Below are 22,710 nucleotides of genomic sequence, written 5' to 3' on the forward strand. Positions count from 1 at the left end.
CTGTTACATAATTTTTTTCTCTTTTTTTTTTTCATTTTACATTTCAAAATTACAGTTACTAACTGTAATAACAGAATGGCTCACTATTTCCTCATAACCTTCAATCCAAAAGCTTCCATGCCACACACAAAACTCAAATATATACCTTAGAATACCACAGTGCTGCAAACTGATTCTATGATGCATGAGAATGCTGTACTTATATATAAATATACACGTGTTTCTCAAGCATGCTAACCAATTGCAGAGCCGGAGCCTATGCAAATGTGCTACCAAACTCACATTTAATGAAAAAGTATGTACCGGCTACATACTTGAGGTAACGTAAGTTCTACCGAGCATCGATTGTAGTTACTGTTATTTCATTTACTGAAGATCCTCCTCCTGATGATGACTCTTGCGAATCTCGGTTGCCATTGAATAGAAATGCTGGCTTTTGGGGTCCCCGAAGAGGTGTTTCATTTCCTAGCATGAAAACAACTTCTAACATGGATGGTCTGTTGACAGCATTTTCTTGCACACACAAGAGTCCAATTTGGATGCACCTCAGAACTACATCAGGAGGATAAGACTGGCCTAGTGTTGAATCAACTATATCCAAGGCCCTTCCTTCTGTCCAAAGCATCCACACCTACAAATGCATAACACAATCTTTAAATGAGTAATACACCAATAATTTGGTGGCCAATGTTAAGTTTAGAAGATTCTTGGTATAAGAGAAACCATATATCTACTCAGATTAAGAAATATATTTTATATGTAATTAGGAAAGTAATACAAGTTACCCTATATTCCTAATTTGATAATACAATGCATCTCACTTGTATCTCATTATTAAGTCTAGCTCTTGTTTTTCCTTGTTCAACTTACATATCCAATTAAGTTTGGAGAGGCTCTTCCAGGATCATTATCTGTGTTCCTCTTGCCAGCAATAATCTCCAATAGTAAGACCCCATAACTGAAGACATCAGATTTTGTTGAATATCTTCCTTCCATTGCATATTCTGGTGACATATATCCACTGCAATTATTCAAAATGATTAGAGAAATGGTAATAATACAGATCAATTTCTCTAATGTTGGTGATTGAAAGTGTATAACATAACACATACTATGTTCCAACCACTCTTTTTGTTCTTTCTTGAATTTGATCTTCTCCAAATATTCTAGCCATGCCAAAATCCGAGATTTTGGGATTCATTGCACCATCAAGGAGAACATTGCTGGCTTTTAGATCTCTGTGAATTATTTTCAGCCTTGAATCTTGGTGAAGATATAGAACACCTCGGGCAATCCCAATAATAATTTCAAAACACTTATCCCAATCCAATGGCCTTTGGTTTTTACCTGAAATGGACAGTTGAAATTTCTTGAAACTGAACACCATGAGTAACATCAATTGCATTTTGAATCTTTAATAGGAATTGCTCAAATATGTGGTAATAGGAATTAAGTTAGAAGCTCTAAGATGGAGAAAGGTAGAAGGGGATTCATATAGGTTTTAATCAGGTGATCTATGCAATGGATTGTGTAAAGCTTTGTAATGGACTGGTGAAAAAGTCTCACTTTTTCAACATCTGGTGTTCAATTTCAATGGTATTTCACATTCTGTTTGAAGTTGTTATGATCATGTAGCTGCTATGGCCAATAAAAGGCGAGGAAACAGTAAGGCAAAGCATATATCTGACTCATCAAATATTGAAGTTTCTTCCCCTCAATATGTCTCTCATTCAATTTTGTAACAAATTGGGGAAGAAGCCTTTTCAAAATTTCCCTCCTCAATTTAGTTACTATTAATTACGCTAATATGTCAGATTGAAAAAAAACAACTATGATTTATGCTAATCTAACTGAAAATTTGTTCAGGCTGGAGAGACAACTAGTAAACAGAGAAAGGCATACCAAAAATGAAGAAGTCCAAGCTTTCGTTTGGTAGGTATTCATAAACTAGCATCCTTTCTTCTTTTTCACAGCAACAACCGAGCAACCTCACCAGGTTTCTATGTTGGAGTTTAACAAGTAGTGTCACTTCATTTTTAAACTCTTCTGTCCCTTGACCTGAATTTTCGGACAATCTTTTCACAGCTATCTCTTGTCCATTAATTAATTGGCCCTGAAATATATATAACTCTTAAGCTGTATATTTAACTGCTTTTGCATCTTTTTTCCTCAATGCTATTGAAAGAAAGATAAATAAATGTTCTCACATCTCAAAACAATTTTTCAATGTAGAGTATCTGTTTACCTTATAGACAGAGCCAAATCCACCTTGCCCAAGCTTATTCTGATGGCTGAAATTTCCTGTGGCTGCCATTATCATTTTAAAGCTGAAAAAGGGAAGATTTGGTTGTGTGTTGCTCTGAACATCGTTCTCTTCTTGAGGGGAACTTTGGTTTAAGTATCGCATCACTTTATCTGAAATTACAAATTCCATGAGATTAATTTCAAGCAAATCACAATTTTGAACCTTTTTTTCTTCGAAAAATGAGAACACATTAGAACAAGGGAAAGAAAAGCAGTCACTTGGAGTCAAAAAATATACGAATGACTCTTTCTACATCAATAAATTCTGACTTCATTTGATTGTTACTACAAATGACTGTTTCTACATGAAATAAGGGAAAGGGAGTTCTGACTTTTGTTGTTTTCCTCATGGGGGTAACGTTCCTTGTTCTTTTGCTTTAACAAACATTTCAATATAAATTAGTGTTATGCATGTTGATGTGCCTAGGAACTAAGATGGTGTAAATATGATATTAGTACACACTACACAGTCCATATAATAGTTGAATACTACAAGAAAATGTGAATCCAGAGAAACTGATAGATAGACTATTACTCTTACATACTAGGCATAGTTGCTGCAGTTTTCACCTATAGTAAGGGCTATTTAGAACCCTTTTCAAGACAGACTGCAAATAATAATGAAAATATGAAGTAAATCACACATACCTTTGCCTTTTATCTTCCACAGGTAATACACACTGGCCAGAAGGAAAATTGCAAGTACAGAAGCTACCAGGATTGCAATGATCCTCTTTTTACCAAGCACCCCTTTACTTTTTTTGTAGTAATTGGCTGATAAGAAGAAACAAGTCCAAAGAGGTTTAAAACGAATCCTATAAGATCTATGCGGTGTCAAATTCAGAAAGAAAAACAGTGGGAGAAGGGCTAAGTACCTAGTTCTACTGCATCAACGCGTACGAATAAATCTTGGCCTTGATCGCTTAGTTTCTGCGTGTCCATTAAATTCCCATGCCATGCCAAGCATCCACTTCCACCATTCCTCACATCAGCAACTGCATAGGCTTCACAAGAGCAGTTTCTCAAGCATTCCTGCTCACACTCTTCCAAACTCAAACCCTTTTTTTCAATTGCCACAGATGTATCAGGAACCTTCAAGCCTTCAACTTTGACAAACCCTTCTCCATCATCACAAACAGATGCTGCACCTTGCTTCCTCACACACCCTCCTGAGCCATCTCTATTCTCATACCATTCACGCGGGAATTTGGGCTCAAATCCAGGTAGACAACTACACTGAAACTCCTCAAAGTTCAAAGGGTCACAGTTACTGTTTGATCCACAGGTTCCATAGTTATCACATTGATCTGTTGGTTCTGACCAGTACCGGTTCCATTGACTCTTTTGATTATCCCAAGTGAATGTTTGAAAGAAACCTGATTGCTGAACTACTATCCTTGTGATGAGGGACTTATCAAACATGTTATATGACAGTTCTACATGGTTATCATCTTCTATAAAAGACACATTAAAAGTGGCCATGTCTCGTTTCATGTTGGGTATACCCATCAATAATTCCCCGTTCCATGATCCACCGCGCCACCAAGGAAAGTTATGTCTGTAAACAAACAACTGAGGTTTCCCACTGGTGCTGAATTTCAATGTAAAAGCACCTCTTCCAGGGTCATCATCTGTTTTCCATGATTGGAGGAACAAGCTCTTGTTAGTTCTTCTATCAAAACCAACCTTTAGATATGGAAGCATGGTGTCTGTAGGATGATCAAAGCTTTGCCAGATGATAGTTTTGGTGGTGTTCAGAATCAGGACAAGGTTTGCTATATCTGAGAGCTGAGCTATAACATTGGTGCTGCTGTTAGCTGAACCTGAATTAACATTGGTAGACCAAATGGGAATGGTGCTAAAGTTGTTGTGGAGGACTAGATTTCCATCTGGGTTGATTGAGAGAACCCCAGTGGTGTCATTGATAGGATTATCTCTGTTTGCAACCCAAACAACTGTTTTCTCAGGTAAATTGTTGAACCAGATTCCGACGTAGCGGGATGAGGACTTGCCTGGGCTGAAGAATCCAAGAGCAAAGGTTTTATCTTTAGAAACAAGAAGCTCACCATCTTTGATTGGTTTGTCATTAGATATGGTGTCAGAACAAGAGCATAATGAGAAGCTGAGGATTAGAATCAAGTAGTTAACAAGCAAACTGGTATTATGTAACTTACTTTTGTGAGTTTGGCACATGACAAGGCAGAGAGGATTTTTAGCAGAGTGCATGGAGTTCCTCTTTCATGTCCCTCTTTCATGGAGGCAAAATAGCAAACAATATGGGGGCATGTGTGTTCACACACTCAAATGACACTAGTTTTGCTCTTCAATACACAGCCCATGTTTGGAATTTATTCTAAAGCCAAAATCAATTATGTGAAAAAGTTTATGTGAGTAGCTTCTGAGTGTCATAATTGCTTCTGAGTAACGAGAAGCTGATCCAAATATTCTAATACTAATAGTCTCTCTCACACACAGGACTTTCACCTGGGCTGAGGACTAATAGAATTTGCACACACCCACTCTTATTCTCACGTAAGTGTTCCTGGTCTTTGGATGGCTGCTTTCATATATATATTTTTATATGATGGAACATTAGCATCTCACGTAAGTGGGGAAATAAAAAATTGAAGAACAGTTGCTATGTATGAAGTATGTGTAGTCAATGATTAACTAGCATGAACTTGTAAAAAAAAAGCTGCTTTTCCATACATGTACCTAACTCGGAATACATGTAGAAGTCACTTGACTTAACGAGCAAGAGAGACCCACACGAAACTAGGCTTAGAAGAATTAAGTTTTATTCACACTTTAATGTAAGTGTTAATAAAGTGGAGAGAAGAGAGACCCACGTGAAACTAGGCTCAGAATATGAATGTTACTGGCACGAATAAGATCGAATCTCGTGAAGAATATTTAAATCTGACAAAAAATGAAAAAGAAAGTATCTTGAACTATATAGAATAATTTAATGGAGGCACCTCTAACATATTAACAAAAACAAGATCATACTAGATCTCAAATATGTTTGTTTCAACTATCATATGATTGAAAATTTACAGAATTTTTTAAACCTATAGAAAATATACTGGCATGCTAGATAATGCCTCACATCTTGCACTATCTGGCATCTACCATTGTAACAGTGACATGGTTCACTGTGCATGATTCATCTTGTTTACTTGTAGAAGAATCAGTTTCAACAGGATTCCTTCCAAGGCAAAACCCAGGGTTCATGGGCTGTTGCATTGTTGCAGTTTCACTGCTCAGCATCAAAACCACTGAAGACATTGTTGGCCTATCTTCTGCTCGCTCTTGTACACATAACAACCCAACTTGTATGCATCTAAGAACTTCAGATGGTGAATATGATTTGTCAATGGAAGAATCAATCAGTTCTAATGCATTTCCTTCATTCCACAGCTTCCATGCCTATAAAAAAAGCATAATTATTTTATCTGTTAACAAGAAAGATCAAGATAACAATATAACTAAGTAACATGTTAATAAAAGTAGCTCTTCCACATACATGTCCTAGAAGATTTAATTCTTTGTTTGCATAATAGAATCCTCTGTTCTTCTTTCCACTTACAATCTCCAGCACAAGAACCCCAAAACTAAAAGCATCAGATTTCACTGAGAAGTTCCCATCCATTGCATATTCAGGGGACATGTAGCCACTGCACAAAAGAAGAATACTCATAAACACAATATATCACTAAATTTGGTTCTTTTGAGAATATTAGTGTGTTTAAATTGGTACTTACTATGTTCCAACAACTCTCATTGTATTTGCTTCAGTCTGATCAGAACTAAAAATTCTAGCCATCCCAAAGTCTGATATCTTTGGGTTCATCTCTTTGTCAAGTAAAATGTTGCTTGCCTTAAGATCTCTATGGATGATCTTAAGTCTGGAATCTTGGTGTAGATAAAGAAGTCCTTTAGCTATTCCACATATAATGTTGAAACGCCTTTGCCAGTCCAATAAGGATCTTTTTGCCTTATCTGGATAATCATAAATACCAAGCATTTGGATACACATTAAAATGTCGGAATCAACTTTTCTTTTACCAGAATCAATTATGAAATACAGATGCTAATCACAGAAGTTTCACCCTATAATCGATTCTGGCTTAAAAATTAATTCTGGAAGGGTTTCCAAACATGCACAAAGCCTGAATGAGCCATACATAATGAAAGATGAAAACATGATGTAGAACTCACCAAACAAAATGGAATCAAGGCTTCTATTCTCCATGTACTCATACACTAGCAGCTTCTCATCCCTCTCAATGCTGCAACCAAGTAGCCGAACGAGATTTCGATGTTGAAGTTTAACAATTAATTTGACCTCATTTTTAAATTCTTCCACACCTTGCCCAGAAGTTTGTGACAATCTCTTCACAGCAATATCATGACCTTCCTTCAATCTGCCCTGGTAATAACCACAGTTGTTCCTATTATATTTAAGTGGATAATAAGTGATTTTTAAGGATTTTTTTTATGTGGTGGAAACTACAAAAAAACAAGAGGTTGAAATCATCTATCTAAAATAGTGTCTTAATTTCCTGTCCGACCAATAAAAAATTGTAACATTGTAACTAAAAATGACCAAGTTCTGCCCTAGATGAAGATTTTCTGTATGATCTGTAAACAATGCGTTGAAATCAAATAGTGTCATGTAGTCATGAGTTGAGAACTATAACCTTACATGAGTGATTTCATGACACAATATGATTAATGCGACGAGAAAGGGGACAATACTAACTGGTGACAGAGGATTAATTTCAGTAGTCTGTTCTATCCCACTCATTCTTTCTTAATTAATATGGAAAAATTTCATTGGTTGGACAGAAAATTGAGACATCATTTGGAAATAGAACGTCTTGATCTAATAACTACTTACTTTGTAAACACTGCCAAAGCCTCCTTGTCCAAGTTTATTTTCTTCAGAGAAATTGTCTGTAGCAATTGTTATGGTATTAAAATCAAACAATGGCATTTCTATGTCTTCCATGTTCCTTTCACCAGTCTGCTCTCTATTACTTGAAAACACCACCTCAGGCATTAGCAAATCCTGACTTCTCTCAGAAAAACCTGGTTTTGGGATAACAAGCAAAATAATTTCATCATACTGCACAGTTGCATAAACACATTCATATGTAGGACATTACTTGCATTACCTCTTTGTTCCTTTTTCCCTTTCAATATACATTGCAATTTCCTCTTCTTCCATAAGAAACAGATCATACCAGAAACCAAAAGCATCAAAGCTGCCCCTCCAATTATTATGATTCTTAAAGCCTTGTGAGTCCCACCTCCAAACACTGTGTCATCTGAGAGAGACAGTTTATTTAGTTTAGAAACTCACTTTTCATTTGGTTTAGTAGTTAAAACTTAAAAGAAACAACTTCTTAGCATTAAGATGTGCAAGTACAAAGTAATTGATGATTGAACATTTGCATATGCATAAATTAGTGTAGACATAAAGGAATTTCACACTTTTATCCATTAAAAAGAAACCAATAAGCTCAATTAAAAAAGTGTCAACATTGTTTTTCACATGTACAAGTATACATTGATAGAATGTCCGCAATAAAGGGGATCATATCTCAAAGTAGCAATATATTTTAATCTTGGATTTTTCTACTAAAATATTAATCACAAAAAGGTTAAGAAAGAAAAAGGGGATAAAGATTTTGTCCTTTAATGATATTTAATGAATTCAAAAGCATGCAACTTTTTGTGAGGGAATATAATCCCACCGAAATGGAAAAAAAAATATCCCCTTTGGGTACCACAAAAGAAGGTTGTGGGCTCCATTTTTATTTACCAAATTTCTATCCTTTCTAATTCCATTGTCCGCGGGAAGATGATTCAAACAATTAATTTTCCTCCTTAATTAAACTCTTTTTTCTTTTTGTCCATTTCCAATAGGATCATACATTCATACTATGCATGCATTTACTAGGAGTAGTCACATAATTAATATTTTTGTGAAAGTGATTAATCTTTTTGAAAGTGTTGTAAATATTAGAGTTTAATAATTATGTATTGAGAGTGTACATTTTTTAATTAAAATAAAAACTTAAAAAAAATAATGGTAAAATATAATTGGATTTCTATATAATATTGACAGTATATATTATTTAAAGCATAAATATTATTCAATCAAAGCATTATAACTAAATAGAATAGAATCCATTATTTAATTTAGTTCAGATAACTTATAAATCAAAAGTGATTTCATTGAAAAAGCGATTGTCAAAAAGATTGTCCCACAACCCACCAATTCAGAGCCGAAAATTAAAATAATAGGGCCCACATCACCGTCCTATTCCTATACACAAAACCCCATAAAGTGGGCCCACAAAACCTTAATGAATTTCTTGAATCCCAATAACTCACGCAACAAATCAGGGGGACATTGGATTCATGCAATTTTTTTTTTTTGGTCAATTATTCATGCAATTTGAGCGCATGTTTTTCTCGCCAACAAACAGCTACATTTCTGAGTTAGTTGCCGACTTGCCGTCACTCTAACGTTTGGAAGGTAGTTCATATGGGTACTATGTGAGATGAGAAGAGAAGGTTGTGTAGACGTTGTTTTTTAATGAATTGAATAATTTTTCACTATGGAAGTAGTAATAGTTTATTGAAAATTGCTGTTTAGTACCCTATAATGCTCTCACTTGTTAAGAACACGTCATTCCCTTCACAAGGTTGCATTTTACTACAAATGTTTGAGGTTATATAGATGAGTGATTTGTAAGTACCTCTGTGATGGACTGTGAGTAATATATGGTCCCGAGAAAATGTTTACCCGACAAATAAAGAAAAAAATATGTAATGAGATGGGAGAGAAAGGTGAAAGTAAATGAAAATAGTGGAAAGAGGAAAAAAAATTGAGTATTTCTTTCTTGATTAAAGAAATGTTTGAATATAAGGTGGAAAAATAGGGGAAGCCAAATTCACAATATTTTTTAAAGCAATGGGACCGGAAACATTGAATAGCACGAGGGCAGCTGCAGCAGCCTGTGGATAAAGCAACACTTGTTTTGGCTTTGTCGCCATTGGAATGATCTTCTTCTAATTGCATTTCATTGCGTTGGCCTCATATTCAACACCTCTGCATGTGTCCCCATTACAGGGAAAAAGACCCTGACCAGTAACCACTAACCACCAAGGCCCCAAGGAAGAAGAAAACAATCCCAAGTTTCCAACTCATTACATTCCAAAATCCAAAACCAATTATCTCAATAATTAGCTTCCTTGGATAACTTTTTATACAATATATGTTATGTATGTTTTCTTTTCAATAATAGCTTTTCTCATAGAATATTAAAAAGAGTTCCTGCAACTTGAAAGTTTGTTCACTTGAACATTTTTCACATTTTCACCCACATCATATGACTTAACAAAAAGATATTTTCTTTGGGGAAGTTATAATCCGATAATTGAATCAACTTATTTTAATCAAGAATTGATTCTAAAAGTATTCACAAAAAACTTTACCCTAAAATTGATTATGAAGAGTTTTCAAACAAGCACTGAATTCAACTATAACAATAGATAAATGCCAAATTTGATGAGATGCATAGTTTAACATTGTGGACAACATCACGTGACGCGATCGCAATGTGTTTTGAACATCACTCGGTCACAAAAATGTGTTTTGAACATCACTACAACGTGACGCGCAACACAACAGATGCAACAACCACACCAGTCTATAGACTAAGTTAATTTTCATCTTTCATACAAATTCTTTTATTTTTATTTTTATTTTTATTTTTATGATAATGGTAGATTTACATGATATTTCAGATGGTTGTGGGATTTATTAATGGAAGTGAGCTCATGATGAAAGAAAAATGAGATTTGAGAGGAGGGAGGCTGTAACTGCAAATCGCATCATTCACATTACCCACAATCACAGTAATGCAGCCTCATTTTAAAATCATAGACAAATGCACTGAAATAAACATGATCAAGAAATAGTGCTATGGAGCTATAGCTCTACATGCTTATATATACTTGAACCCAGAAAAGATGAGTTCAGCATGTCTAATTAGTTTCATAATTCAATCTTGTTTCCTAGTCATGCTCACTTTACCACTTGGAATATTCTTCCCAAGTGACTAAAACATTAGTTTCATAGTTTAAATTGGAGTTCCAATCACAATTGCGGCCGCAATATCAAGACCATTTTAGTACCGGTAATTGTATCATGATCGCAATTGCAGCCGCATCATCAAGAGCATTACTCAGCAATTTCACAACGGCAACCGTAACCCATTAGCTCTTTGATTTTAAAAAGAAAAACAAGTTTTTCCAAATCAATTCAGCTAAATGCATATGCCTACTAATTCTCAAGCCTATTTTCCATACCAAAATCAATCAGAAAATCAAACCCAGAATGCAAACATTCATTTAAACACATGATAAGGTATAGAAGAAACAACATACCTACATCAGAAGCTGCTAATCTGACATAGAGATCTTGCCCACCCTCAGGATACTGCCTTATATCTACAAGCTCCCCAACCCAAATCACACAACCACTTCCTCCATTAGTGATCTCCAAATTAGCATAACCAGTACAAGAACAATTCCTCAAGCACAACTCTCTACACTCCACAATCCCCATGCTCCTATTCACAAACACCCTACTCGTCTCCGGCAACTTCACATTCTCCAAATGCAGAAACTTATCACTCCCACATTCCAAATCAGTTCTCCTCACGCATCCATCAGACCCGTCTCGCAAATTCCACGCCTGCTGATCCTTAGGCCAGAACCCCTTCACACACTTGCAAACCGGCGAAGAATTCGCGTCACAAAGACCATAAGGACCGCACTCTCTGTAGTTATCACATTGATCTTTCGGTGCATACCAGAATTTACTCCAAATATGTGAGCTCTCTATCCATGTCAAGCGTTGAAGCTCCCCAATTGAGTTCACGGATAATCGCGAAAGCAACGATTTCTTCTCAATTGAGAACATGTAGTAAACCTCATGCTCATCCATGAAAAAATTGAACTTAATTGAATTTGTAATTTTTTGCATCTCAGGTACCCCACTGAATCTCTCACCATTCCATGGTCCACTTCTGTAAACTCTCTTGTTTTTTCTCCAGAGGAAGATTTCTGGGTAGCCATGGGGTTCAAACTTGAATGAAATGTCACCGATTGAAGGGTCTTGATCTGTGTTCTTCCACGAGGTTATGTGTGTTTCCTTCCCCGTGTCAAAGTTCCACCCCAGTTTCATTCCTGGTAACAAGGTGTCGGTAGGATAATCGAAGCTCTGCCATAGAATTTTGTTAGGATCTTTCAGAACCAAATTCCCTGAATCCAGAAGCTGAAGAATTACAGGGCTGGTGGTGGTGGCGGCGGTTGTTTGATTTAAGGAAGACCAGACAGGTTTCTGGGACTTGTTTTCGAGGACAACAAGGTTTCCGGTGTCGGTGATTTTGAGGAATCCAGCTGAATTTTGAAGTGGGGTGTCTCTGTTTGCTACCCAGACTACAGTTCTTTTGTTGTCATCAATGGTGGTGTACCAGATTCCAAGGTACCAGGTGGAGTCAGAGGTGGGAAAGAAACCGAGCTGGAAGATTTGGTTTGAGGATAACAAGGTTTGGTTTAGAGTGAGGGATTGGGTTGGTGTTAAGGTATCAGAAGAAGAGGTTGTTGAAGTGGTGGTAATGGTGGCGGAGAAAAAGGTGAGTGAGGTGGAGAAGCAGAAAAAGAAGAAATGGAGTCCTCTCATGTTTCAAAAGTGCTTTGATCAAAGAAAGAAAGAAAGAGTATAATTCTAGTACTAGACGAGGATTCAGGATTCTTAACATCAAAGACATTGATTTCCATGTAGACTTTATTGGTCTTGTGGTCTAGCTTGTGCTATCCCTCGCAGGGTTCTTTTTCTTTCCAATTCTGTCTTTTGCGCCCCTTTTTTACATGGTTACCCTGGATTTCCCCCTTTTGAGCAATAATTTTAGGGAGGGTAATGGGTAGGGTTTGGGTAGGGTACTATAATACCTATCCCCATACCCGCGTTTTTAAAAAGTACCTGTACCCGTCCCCATACCCGCGTGGGTAACAACCCAAATGTCTTTTCCCGTACCCTGTGGGTACCTATATGCCCGTACCCGTACCCGTTACCCACAATTTAGCTAGCGAAAATTTAACTTTCTTCGTTAAAAAATCAAAATATAAATTTTATTATAAAATAAAAAGCATAAATTAAAAATGCAAACGATCATCCGAATGTTTAAGAAGTAAAATCATTGGAATATGTATAAATTTTATATAAAAAAATAAGCGAGAGTTGAAGCTTTAAATTTATAAATTTAGATTATTAATAAACTCCTAAGTTGTCGGTTAATAATTTATTTTAAAAATAAGTGAGAATAATTATGAACTGTATATATAATATTAAGACTTCACTTACGTATTTTTTAAAAGAAGTTAGGAAGTTATATTTTAAGTTTATTAAAATATACTACTAATTATGTGTATGTATATGTATAATATGTGTGCGGGTATGGGGCGGGTTGGGTACTATAGTGCCCATACCCGCATCCGTACCCATTAATTTTTGCGGGTATTTACTCATACCCAACCTCATACCCAACTAGCGGGTTTTTATCCTACCCATTGTGGGTATTTTTTGCGGGTACCCAATGGGTATTGGACCCATTGCCATCCCTAAATGCTTTGCTAATAGCCTAATACTACTTTCAAGACAATAATACTTATCCATAACACCATTCAGAGTAGGACTACACATGGGTTGGGTTAGGTTGGGTTGGATGAATTTTGAGGTTAATAAAGATTCGAACCAATTAAAATTGTTTGGGTTGGGCTGGGTTGGATTTTACGAATTTTCACATTTGGACCTGAACGAGCCCAATCCGACGATCTTCGGGTTGGTTCGAATGAGTTGATTGGATCTCTATATAAAAATAGTAATAAATATGGAATATTAAAAAAAATAAGAAAAATTGGGAAATCTATTATAGTATCAAATAGCATAAAAAGACACAAAATATTTAGTTCACACTACACACACCGGAGAGAAAGTAATACAAGAGAGAGAAGTAAGATATATGATTAATGATGTGATAGGAAAAATAATGTAAATGTGAAAGAAAGAGATGTGTCAATATATCAATATCAATCAATATCAATATATATTAGAAAAGAAGAACTTCCATCAGGCTGATTTAGTGACGTGTCATTCTCACGTTAATTCTTAGTGACGTGTCATTCTCACGTTAATTCTCATAAAAAAAATTCCACGTGTCATTCTCAGGTTAATTCTCATAAAAAAATACATTTTTAAATTTTAGATTTGATTAGGATTTAGGTTTTGTTATTTCTTGATTTTATCTTAATTTATTTTTGATTTATTTTTAGAGTATTAATTAATTTTAATGGTATTTTTATTGAATTTTTGAATTTTTAATTAATTCAGGATTTTATGAGTTTTTATTGTGATTTTCTAGATTTTGATAGTTTTTATCTATATTTATTTAGTACCTTTTAAAATTTTAGATTTGATTAGGACTTATGTTGTTTATTTCATGATTTTATCTTAATTCATCTTATTATTTATTTTTAGAGTAAATAAATAAATTAGATAGCAAATTTCACGTGTCAATTTATTATATAGCTATATAATATTTTTTACAATCTATTTAATATTTGATTGGTTTTAAAAGGTGTATGATGGGAAAATAAATATTGATTTTTTTAGTTAACAACATCATTATTAGTTTTATTTTAAATTTTAAATTTTTTTATTTTCTAAATCAAATAGATATGATTTTTAAAAAAATTTATAGCATCAATATTTTTTTATTCAAAAAAAAAATATCATCAAATTTAATTAATACTCTACAAATAAACTTTTTCTTTACCTAAAATTTATTTCTATAACAAATCTTTAAACCGATTTTTTAAAGGTAATTTTGAAGAAAATTATCAAACCAAATATGGAAGCTGATCACATTTTATCCCGGTTGAAGGCATTCAAGGTTATGCATGTTTCTCTTAGTAGCTTATAGCTTTACGCAGCTTTAATTTTGTAGTTGATAGGGTGTATATACCATAAAATTTAATTAATACTCTAAAAAAAACATTTTCTTCACCTAAAATTTATTTCCATAACAAATATTGAAACCAATTTTTTAAAGGTAATTTTAAATCTGAGAAATTTTTTCATAAAATATTAAAATTTTAAAAGATTTGCCCTAATTATCTAAGATTTACCTAGATTAAATAAAAAACTAAAAATTCAATAAAAATACCAAAACAATTAATTAATAAAAAGTACCAAATCACAATAAAAACTCATAAAATCCTTAATTATATAAAAATTCGAAAATTCAATAAAAATAACTAAAAATTTAATTAATACTCTAAACATAAATTTTTTCTTCACCTAAAATTTATTTCCATAACAAATCTTGAAACCGATTTTTTTAAAGTAATTTTAAATCTGAGAAACGTTTTCATAAAATTTTAAAAGATTTGTCTTAATTATCTAAGATTTACAATGGAGTTATAATGGATTTACTTTAATAGTGAACCAAAGGCGTTCTCAAACTTCATTGACTAGTTGTGTCTATCAACTTATTTCTTTGTTGTTGTTGTTATTGGTTATTTGTAGTGTGACTTCACATGTCAACAAGAAAAGTATGAGGTATGGAAGAAAAGAACTGAAGAAAGGAAAGGAATGACAAATTATGGACATTAAGCACTCCAATGGAAAATTTTATAAAGGTCGGTATTCTTTTTATTCAAAATTAATTATTCATTGCCCTCTATTTTAAGCATTAGACTTTCTTTCGAATCATTTCTACTGCAATGGCACAATTTTCTCTTGACTTTTTCTACTTCCAGTTCTCTCATGAAAGTTGATGCATGCTTTGACTATACAATGAAGCCAACTATATGCTTTTCTAGAAATTCAGTTCACACCAAACAATTTGCTAAACCTTCTAATTCTATTTATGAAGAAAATACTCTTTTATATCATTTGTGGATCTCTCGAGCCAAAATCGCCACTAAATGTAGTTTACTTTTGGAATTTTGCAGGAAGCATTGGTATTAAGCGAAGTGCAGAATGATTGGTGGAAGTTATGTAGAGTTTACCATTCCTATTCCAAAGACCAATAAAGGTACTACAAAGTACAAATAAGTTGTTATACATAGAGCACTACAAAAAATTCAGTATTTTGCGGCGGTTCTAGGAGAAATTTGCGGCGGTTAAAACCGCCGCAAAATGTATGTTGAGGCGTTTGCTAGAGCGCCGCAGTTACGAGCGTCGGGAGGTGTTCTGCGGCGCTTATAGCCAAGCGTTGGAATAACCGCCGCAGGAATGAGCGGCGGTTTGAAACCGCCGCAATGCGTGTACTTCATTTCGCCTCTATTCTTCAGCGGTTCTAACCGCCACGAAATGCTAATTTTTTTTTTCATCTCTTTCGCATCCATATGATCCTACAAACTTCCTGTCTACCAAAAACACATTCATTGATGTCACATAACACGTCCTAATACTGCACAATCACCACGCTACAAAACCAAACTCGAGTTTGAGCCATAACTTTATCACCAAGAAACCATACATACATTGAATTCTAAATAAAGTCGGTGTAAGCTATAAAGAATAACTACAGAAGGCAAGTGGTGAACATACTAACATCACAGTTCTACACAAAAATCACCCCAACCCAATACAATTAACATTTGCTTGAAAAATAGATCTACCAGGAAAATATCTTATCTCAATATATATAGCACAGAACAGGATCTCTTAAGGATCTAAGAATAAACAAATAATTATGAGAATTGTGAATCCAAACCAGCAACATAGAATTCTCACCAGATTCGGAGCAGCCCAGCCAACAAGAGCAGAGAGAATGGTCATCACCTATTTGATTTCAACTCCAAAGACCACAAAGACAATCAATATCTATGAAGGCCCTTCTTAGCAGTGAGGTGATAAATAAACAACATACTTAACATTTCAAACTCACTCCATCAAACATGGCTTCCAACAAAGTAGAGCTAATAACAGAAATTATTTATACAAAAAATTGAATGCTTGTGCAGTCCCTTGGTCAAATTGATACCACTACACAAATAATTAAATAAATAAAAAACAAGGCAACATCTCAGGAAGTTTCAATCTAGAGCATGAGTACGTCTAATCAGGAGTCAAAGATAAGCATAAATTACTTTGGAAATGAAACAAACGAACCGCAGCTGCACATTTTACCAGTACCTACAATCCAGTAAAAAGCTACTGTTTGGCATTCATTACATAAATAGTTGAACACAAAACTTACCAAATTACACTAGATTTATGACCAAATAACTTGACCAAGTCCACTGCCACAGAACCTCCTTTACTATTAATAGATCATTAACTAGACAACAATGAAATAGAGGATTAGGGACATACATGTACTCACTTGAAATTATATAAAAATGTATTTATCAGTATCACATCAACTGAACTAGGAAAAACTATATTGAAAACCTGATAGGAGTATAGTCACCCCCTTGACGACCCTTCGTGCTTAATCTGCTTTCTCTTGCTGAAACCACACTTTGAATAGCCATCTAAATGAGAAAAAAGTTAACATTAGGCCACCTGAATTATATATTACTTATGAGTATAATATATCAATTAATCAATAGAAAGAAAACCATGCATTTATCCCCAATTCAAATTTAAATAACTTAGAAACAAAGCTTAAGCAATTGAGCCCTAGCAAAGCAATGACATGAAACCTAGTTGGCAGTAGTAATTGAACTTACCAGTGCTTGCAGCTTCACTAATCCTCTAAGAGCACTCAGTCCCTTTATTGCCTGTAACAGAAAAATTGAAATATTTCACATAATCAGATTGTTTAAATCAAAGAATATCAATAGAAAATACTTTTAAGTACTCTTTACCTAGCAGTATCACATCCAATTTCATTTATATGTTTCGGCACATGTTCACCATGGTTCGGCACATCCAATTTCCTATTTTCTCTCCTTATTCTCCTTTTCTCCATCTAATTGATACCCCCTCTATCGAACTAACTTGTCTATTTGTTCCTAACTTATATCTGAACTAACTAAATTCTTTAGCAGTTCCCTACCCACTCCTAACATACAACAAGCAGAGAGAAACGTGCACACGCATATTTCAGTAATCATCTTCAATTTGAACGAATGGAAGAAATCGAAGCAGAGAGGGCTCACCTTGTTTGGATCCGAAGCAGAGCGTGCGCAGTTGAAGAAATCAAAGAAACCAAACCCAGGAAACCACTCAATTTTGCCAAAACTGGAGAAATTTGAGCCCTAATTCCTAACCAAAACAAACACATCCAAATCACAAACCTGAAATCGCTGATTTAATCGTGAGAAATCGAAGAAACCAAACCATCAAATCTGGTACAACGCAATCGTTGTACCAAAATCAATTGAATCAAATTGTCTTTCTCTTGAAATCGTTGTATCAAGAGTCCTATGCAGTACTTGCTTGAATTCTAACAAGCTACTACATAACCAAAAATGATACAAGATATTTCTTATAAAAAAATGCACGAGGAAAAGGGGGGGGGGGGGACCTACTGTTCCTGCACTTGAGTAGTGTGATCCATAATGGAATTTGGGGATAACTGGATCATCAAAGCTAGCATATCTCTCATGAAATTTTTTCAGACGATCTGGGTTCAGTGCACCAACAGGCTGAATCATATCAAAAGCATTGATTATTAAACAAAACAAAAACAAAAACTTTTTCCTTTGAACTGACTAAAGCAACATTCATGAACCTTTGAAAGATCTCGATAAGAAGAAGGATTTGAAAGATCCAAACTCTCTGAACTGTAATCAGAAAGAATCTAGGGAAAAACAGGATACTGCCAAAAAGAAATAATAATGATGAAATAAATAACATGAAGATATGATTGAAGAGATCAATGATAGAAAGCAATACACTAAGAAAAAAGACAACCTGCGTTATATCATTATAACTAGGCCCAGCCAGTGTATTGAGTTGCATAAGATACTCAAAATTACTGATCTGCACAACAGCATCCAAAGATTAGGAATAGAGGTAGTCTGATGCCAAGTGAAATAGATTAGGAATATAAGTTTCCTTTTAACAACTCATAGTCTTGAACATGTTAGTACTTTACAGCATGCTTTGCATGCATTGAGTTCAATATATATTTACAACTCCCAATCAGTCCTCATATGTAAAATGGGATAAAGCTATACTCTCAATACCAAAGCCACACAGTTCATACTAATAAACTGAATTTATCTGCCATAAGAGCTTATACATAGGTTTCACACATCCAGACACCCTTTATGCAAAATCTCATTCAATCCCAATGTCAATTTTTTGACAGGATAAAGCTAAAAAATCCTATTGAAATTTGGATGCATTGCATATCAAATGACAACTTGGAAATAGGAAAAATTGCCAATCAAAGGATCAAATAGTGTCAAGTCTCAAGCTATAAAATGAAAATCAGTAAGAAACCACACCAGCTTTGCCAATTTTAGCAGCAAGAGATCCTCCAATTATTCAAAGAATCAACAACAGGGTTACATCACACAATAAAGTAAAACAAAATCCAAAATCAAAATCATCTTCAATTTGAACGAATGGAAGAAATCGAAGCAGAGAGGGATTACCTTGTTTGGATCTGAAGCAGAGCGTGCACAGTGGAAGAAATCGAAGAAACCAAACCCAGGAACCCACTCGATTTTACCAAAACAAGAGAAATTCGAGCCCTAATTCATAACCAAAACAAACAGATCCAAATCACAAACCTGAAATCGTGAGAAATCGAAGAAACCAAACGATCAAATCGCAGTGGAAGAAATCTAAGAAACCAAACCCAGGACGAAGGGCTTACCTTCAAGCCATGGAGTTCGCCATCGCTGAGAAGGAGTCAAGGAATCGCGATCTGAGAGAGAGGCTGAGAGAGGTTCATCGTGAAGTGAGGTAGAGGAGAGTGAAAAAACGCGATCTGGAAACGCGATATGAGGTGAGGGATTTAATTTTAGGTTTTCTAATTTAATCATTCTGCGGCGCCTGGTTGAACCGCCCCTGAAATAACCACCACAAATGTCAAGCAAACAGCCACTAATTGAAACAAAAGCCGCCGCAAATTGTTGAAAACTGCGGCGGCTTGCTTAACCGCCTGAAAAAACGCCTCAAGTTTACATTTTGCGGCGGTTTATGCGTAACCGCCGCAGAATGTCCGTCGCTAAATGCCAATTTTCTTGTAGTGGAGTGGTTGGAATGAACAATATTTAGCAGCTTTCAGGATAAATCACTCACATTTGTTGTTAAAAATAGTTAGTCTTACAGTTAATACAATTTATTTTGAGTGTTTTCAGATGTAGAATCCATACGGTATTCGAGCTACCATTTCAGATAACGAGAGGGAGAAGGATATGAAGTTTGAATATTTGTGAGTCTTTATCACGCCCAAGGAAATAATTGAGCTGGATTTTTTGCAGGTATTGGTAATTTTGAATTTATAGGTAAATCAAATGTAAAACAAGCAATGAAAATTTTGTTTTTGATAATCTTGGTCTCCCTTAATGAGTTTATAAACACGATTAGTAAGTACTCATGGGTAAGTTTAAATCTGATATCCTGCATTGCCTAAGGATGAAGTATTTAAATTTGCTGTTTTTATTGTAATTAGAATTTGTTTTATGAAACTGCAGACTCAGAGGCTTGAGACTCCATTAAAGTGATGCCAAACTGTTGAAGAATAAGCCAGGGCAGCAGTTGAGCCCAAGTGTTTGCTAACCAAAATCGTTGTGATGACTAAATTTTCTTTTGCGTATAGTGTATTGTAGTGCTTAAGATAGAAGATAACTCTTAGAATCCTCTTATGTGAGTGTAAGAAAGAGGAAGCTGCACCTATATATTTAAACAATTTTAGTCCTTTTACTTATTAATTGGTGTGTACAAATTTTCATATGTTTTTTTTGTCTATAAATAATTGTTCAGGAATTTTTACTTATATGGATCATAATACTTTCAGCTCTAGCATTTTTTGGTGATGCTAGAAGATTCATATATAATCTATTTTTATTTTATTTTGTTCAAATTACAGGGCAAAAAGCTCCTACGGGAAAGAACATTTTAGCATGAAAATGCTTTAATGTCAAACATAATAAGAAAATAACATTTCATATATGATTTAAGTACATTGTTCATAGTTTTTCTAATGATTTTAGGAGTAAATATACATAAAAATTATGTGAGATTTCACGAGGTCTGTGGTATTTCATTTGTTTTATGGAGTTGTTTTATTGAATGATTTGTTAGTTTCTTTATTCCATCAGGTAAGAATCTCAACAAATAGTGTTTTTAGCATGTCAAATTTGTATACACCAAGGTATTGATTCATGCCTCAAACACAAGAGAAAATTTCACTGTAAAAACACTAGAAAGATTTGTTCTGGGGATGCACACAATTTTCTACTGCTTATCCTTTTAAAGGGTCAGTTCCTACCACTTGAGCTATCATACGGGGATACGAATTTCAATCTATGCAACAAAATTTTCAATTTAAGACTTTTTTCCACTTTACTCATCATTTCTGACTCTTCTATTTAATTTGTTGTTTATTATATTTTTAATAATCAATGAATTGATTGATGTATTATATACAATAAGCATATTCCCCGTGCAATGCGCGGGTAAAAAACACTAGTGTGTGTATATATATATATATATAAGAACTCATAAAGAGATATAAATAGAATATAAAAAATTTAAATTTATGATATGTGATGATAAAAGAAGAGAAAGAGAAGAAAAAAAACAAAAAAAGAAATGAGATATAGAAGAAAAAAAATATGTGGAAAGATAGTCTTATAAAATATATTGATTATGTATATTTAGAAACTACTAACAAGCTTGTTAAGGATATAATAAGGACTTATTTTCACACAAAGGGTATGATCCCTTAACTAAAGGAAAAAGTTTTGTTTATACCTTAAATATAACACACTCATAAACTTTTAATCATCTATTTTTCAAATTAAAAGTTTTCATGGTTCAACCACCGGTTTATGAGGCCATCATCAGGTGAATTGCACGCCAATCCAAATATCAAACCGGACCGGTTCCGGTCTGAGTCACGGTCGAATTGGTTCAACTGAGCAGTCCGGTCTGATTTTATTAACACTGTTAAAAACGCCATTTTTGCAAGTGAATAGCTAGGCTTTTTTTTATAAGCAAGTGGATAACTAAGCTATAATATATACTAGTATTGATCCTGCGCCATGCACAGATGGAATAAAAGTACTTTATCGACATACATCAGATCTTTTCATATTTCATCTCTTGTTTTTCTTTTTAAATATGTATATCACATATTTAAGATTTATTTTAATCCTACTTACATTCTAATTTATTATACTTTGTCGGCATACTTTTTTTCCTAATCCTAGTTATGTTCAATACCTTGATATCCAATTATATTATGGTTTTTTTAATATAAAAATTAAACATAATCATTAATAAAAAATTTAGTCGGCATACATCTTTTCTTAAACTATTTTGATATACATGTGTTTTTTTTGATACATTGAAAAGATAAATTTCACCCTCCAAAGAGATCCCTAGACCTCCCATAATAGAAAAGTCACAATTGAAAAATAGTCACAACTGACTTTTGTTAATTAGTCTACTATCAATAATAACCATTAAATGTCATAAACTATTTTGATACAAAAAACATATACTATAAGGGTCCGTTTAGTGGACAATATAAGTAGACAAGATATGGTATATAGTAGTAATCATGTCTTGCTGTAATATGTTGTTTGTTACACCAACAAGATCGGATAACACTATCGTGTCCCTTCTCCTATCATGTCTATCATGTGTAAGATTTATCCTAATGGAGAAGTTATGATAGAAATTATCCTGACAATATAAGACATCAGTTTATGAATATTATGAATTTTTTATTTCAGAGGAAAATTTCATACATTTTTCATTGTTTCTACTTTCTATCAATATCTTGTCCACCTAAAACGCAAGGTATGATACAGTGGCGGAACTAGAAAAAATAATATGAGGGGGCCAAAATAAAGTATTAAATATAAATTAAAGTTTTTTATTTGAAATGGACTCATATATACACAAAAAAATAATGATTAAATTATATACTCATTAAAGATTTATTATAAGTTATATTAATAATGTTGAAGTTTGATTCATTTTTTTCAAATGTTTCTCTTGAAAAAATATAATTCTTTTAGTTATTAGTTTTTTAGAGACATTTATATATTAATGTTATGCTCTAAGACTATTAGTTTTTTTTAACAAAAAAAGACTATTAGCTTTCCTCTTGCAATAAA

General features: G+C 34.0%; 2 protein-coding genes and 1 long non-coding RNA gene across 7 annotated transcripts; all 3 read right to left on the bottom strand.

Annotated features, from left to right (window-relative positions):
- Nucleotides 1–123: 123 nt before the first annotated feature.
- Nucleotides 124–4,823, bottom strand: LOC130711934 (G-type lectin S-receptor-like serine/threonine-protein kinase RKS1). Its single transcript, XM_057561724.1, has 8 exons — nt 4,479–4,823; nt 3,180–4,373; nt 2,953–3,078; nt 2,246–2,415; nt 1,903–2,113; nt 1,113–1,347; nt 871–1,021; nt 124–631 (listed from the first exon to the last, which is right to left on the bottom strand). The coding sequence occupies exons 1-8, from the start codon at nt 4,528–4,530 to the stop codon at nt 332–334; spliced, it is 2,439 nt and encodes an 812-aa protein (XP_057417707.1). The 5' UTR covers nt 4,531–4,823; the 3' UTR covers nt 124–331.
- A 411-nt stretch (nt 4,824–5,234) lies between these two features.
- LOC130711932 (receptor-like serine/threonine-protein kinase SD1-8) lies at nt 5,235–12,246 on the bottom strand. Its single transcript, XM_057561720.1, has 7 exons — nt 10,771–12,246; nt 7,485–7,637; nt 7,208–7,398; nt 6,526–6,736; nt 6,069–6,306; nt 5,831–5,981; nt 5,235–5,733 (listed from the first exon to the last, which is right to left on the bottom strand). Exons 1-7 carry the CDS (start codon nt 12,068–12,070, stop codon nt 5,422–5,424), a joined length of 2,556 nt encoding a protein of 851 aa, XP_057417703.1. The 5' UTR covers nt 12,071–12,246; the 3' UTR covers nt 5,235–5,421.
- A 3,242-nt stretch (nt 12,247–15,488) lies between these two features.
- LOC130715199 (uncharacterized) lies at nt 15,489–19,410 on the bottom strand. Of its 5 annotated transcripts, XR_009011592.1 has the most exons (10): nt 19,233–19,410; nt 19,009–19,146; nt 18,320–18,388; nt 18,138–18,224; nt 17,935–18,051; nt 17,563–17,668; nt 17,131–17,181; nt 16,850–16,932; nt 16,656–16,736; nt 15,489–16,237 (listed from the first exon to the last, which is right to left on the bottom strand). It is a non-coding gene; the product is annotated as an uncharacterized LOC130715199 (long non-coding RNA). The 5 variants fall into 5 exon arrangements; XR_009011591.1 differs by having other exon boundaries at nt 15,499–16,237; nt 16,656–16,932; nt 19,233–19,408; XR_009011590.1 differs by lacking the exon at nt 15,489–16,237 and having other exon boundaries at nt 16,521–16,736; nt 19,233–19,407.
- Between the last annotated feature and the right edge of the window lie 3,300 nt (nt 19,411–22,710).

The sequence above is a fragment of the Lotus japonicus genome, chromosome 4 (genome assembly GCF_012489685.1).
Source record: "Lotus japonicus ecotype B-129 chromosome 4, LjGifu_v1.2".
NCBI classification, from domain to species: Eukaryota; Viridiplantae; Streptophyta; class Magnoliopsida; order Fabales; family Fabaceae; genus Lotus; species Lotus japonicus.

What these genes read in the sequence shown, in the direction of transcription:
- LOC130711934 (XM_057561724.1), bottom strand. Translation starts at nt 4,530, where the DNA reads ATGCACTCTGCTAAAAATCCTCTCTGCCTTGTCATGTGCCAAACTCAC. An exon ending in AAAAGAGTGGTTGGAACATA is followed by an intron (nt 1,022 to 1,112) that starts GTATGTGTTATG and finishes GAATAATTGCAG; the next exon opens with TGGATATATGTCACCAGAAT. An exon ending in CTCCAAACTTAATTGGATAT is followed by an intron (nt 632 to 870) that starts GTAAGTTGAACA and finishes ATGCATTTGTAG; the next exon opens with GTGTGGATGCTTTGGACAGA.
- LOC130711932 (XM_057561720.1), bottom strand. Translation starts at nt 12,070, where the DNA reads ATGAGAGGACTCCATTTCTTCTTTTTCTGCTTCTCCACCTCACTCACC. An exon ending in ATTAGCAGCTTCTGATGTAG is followed by an intron (nt 7,638 to 10,770) that starts GTATGTTGTTTC and finishes TGTCTCTCTCAG; the next exon opens with ATGACACAGTGTTTGGAGGT. An exon ending in GCTTTGGCAGTGTTTACAAA is followed by an intron (nt 6,737 to 7,207) that starts GTAAGTAGTTAT and finishes GGTTATTACCAG; the next exon opens with GGCAGATTGAAGGAAGGTCA.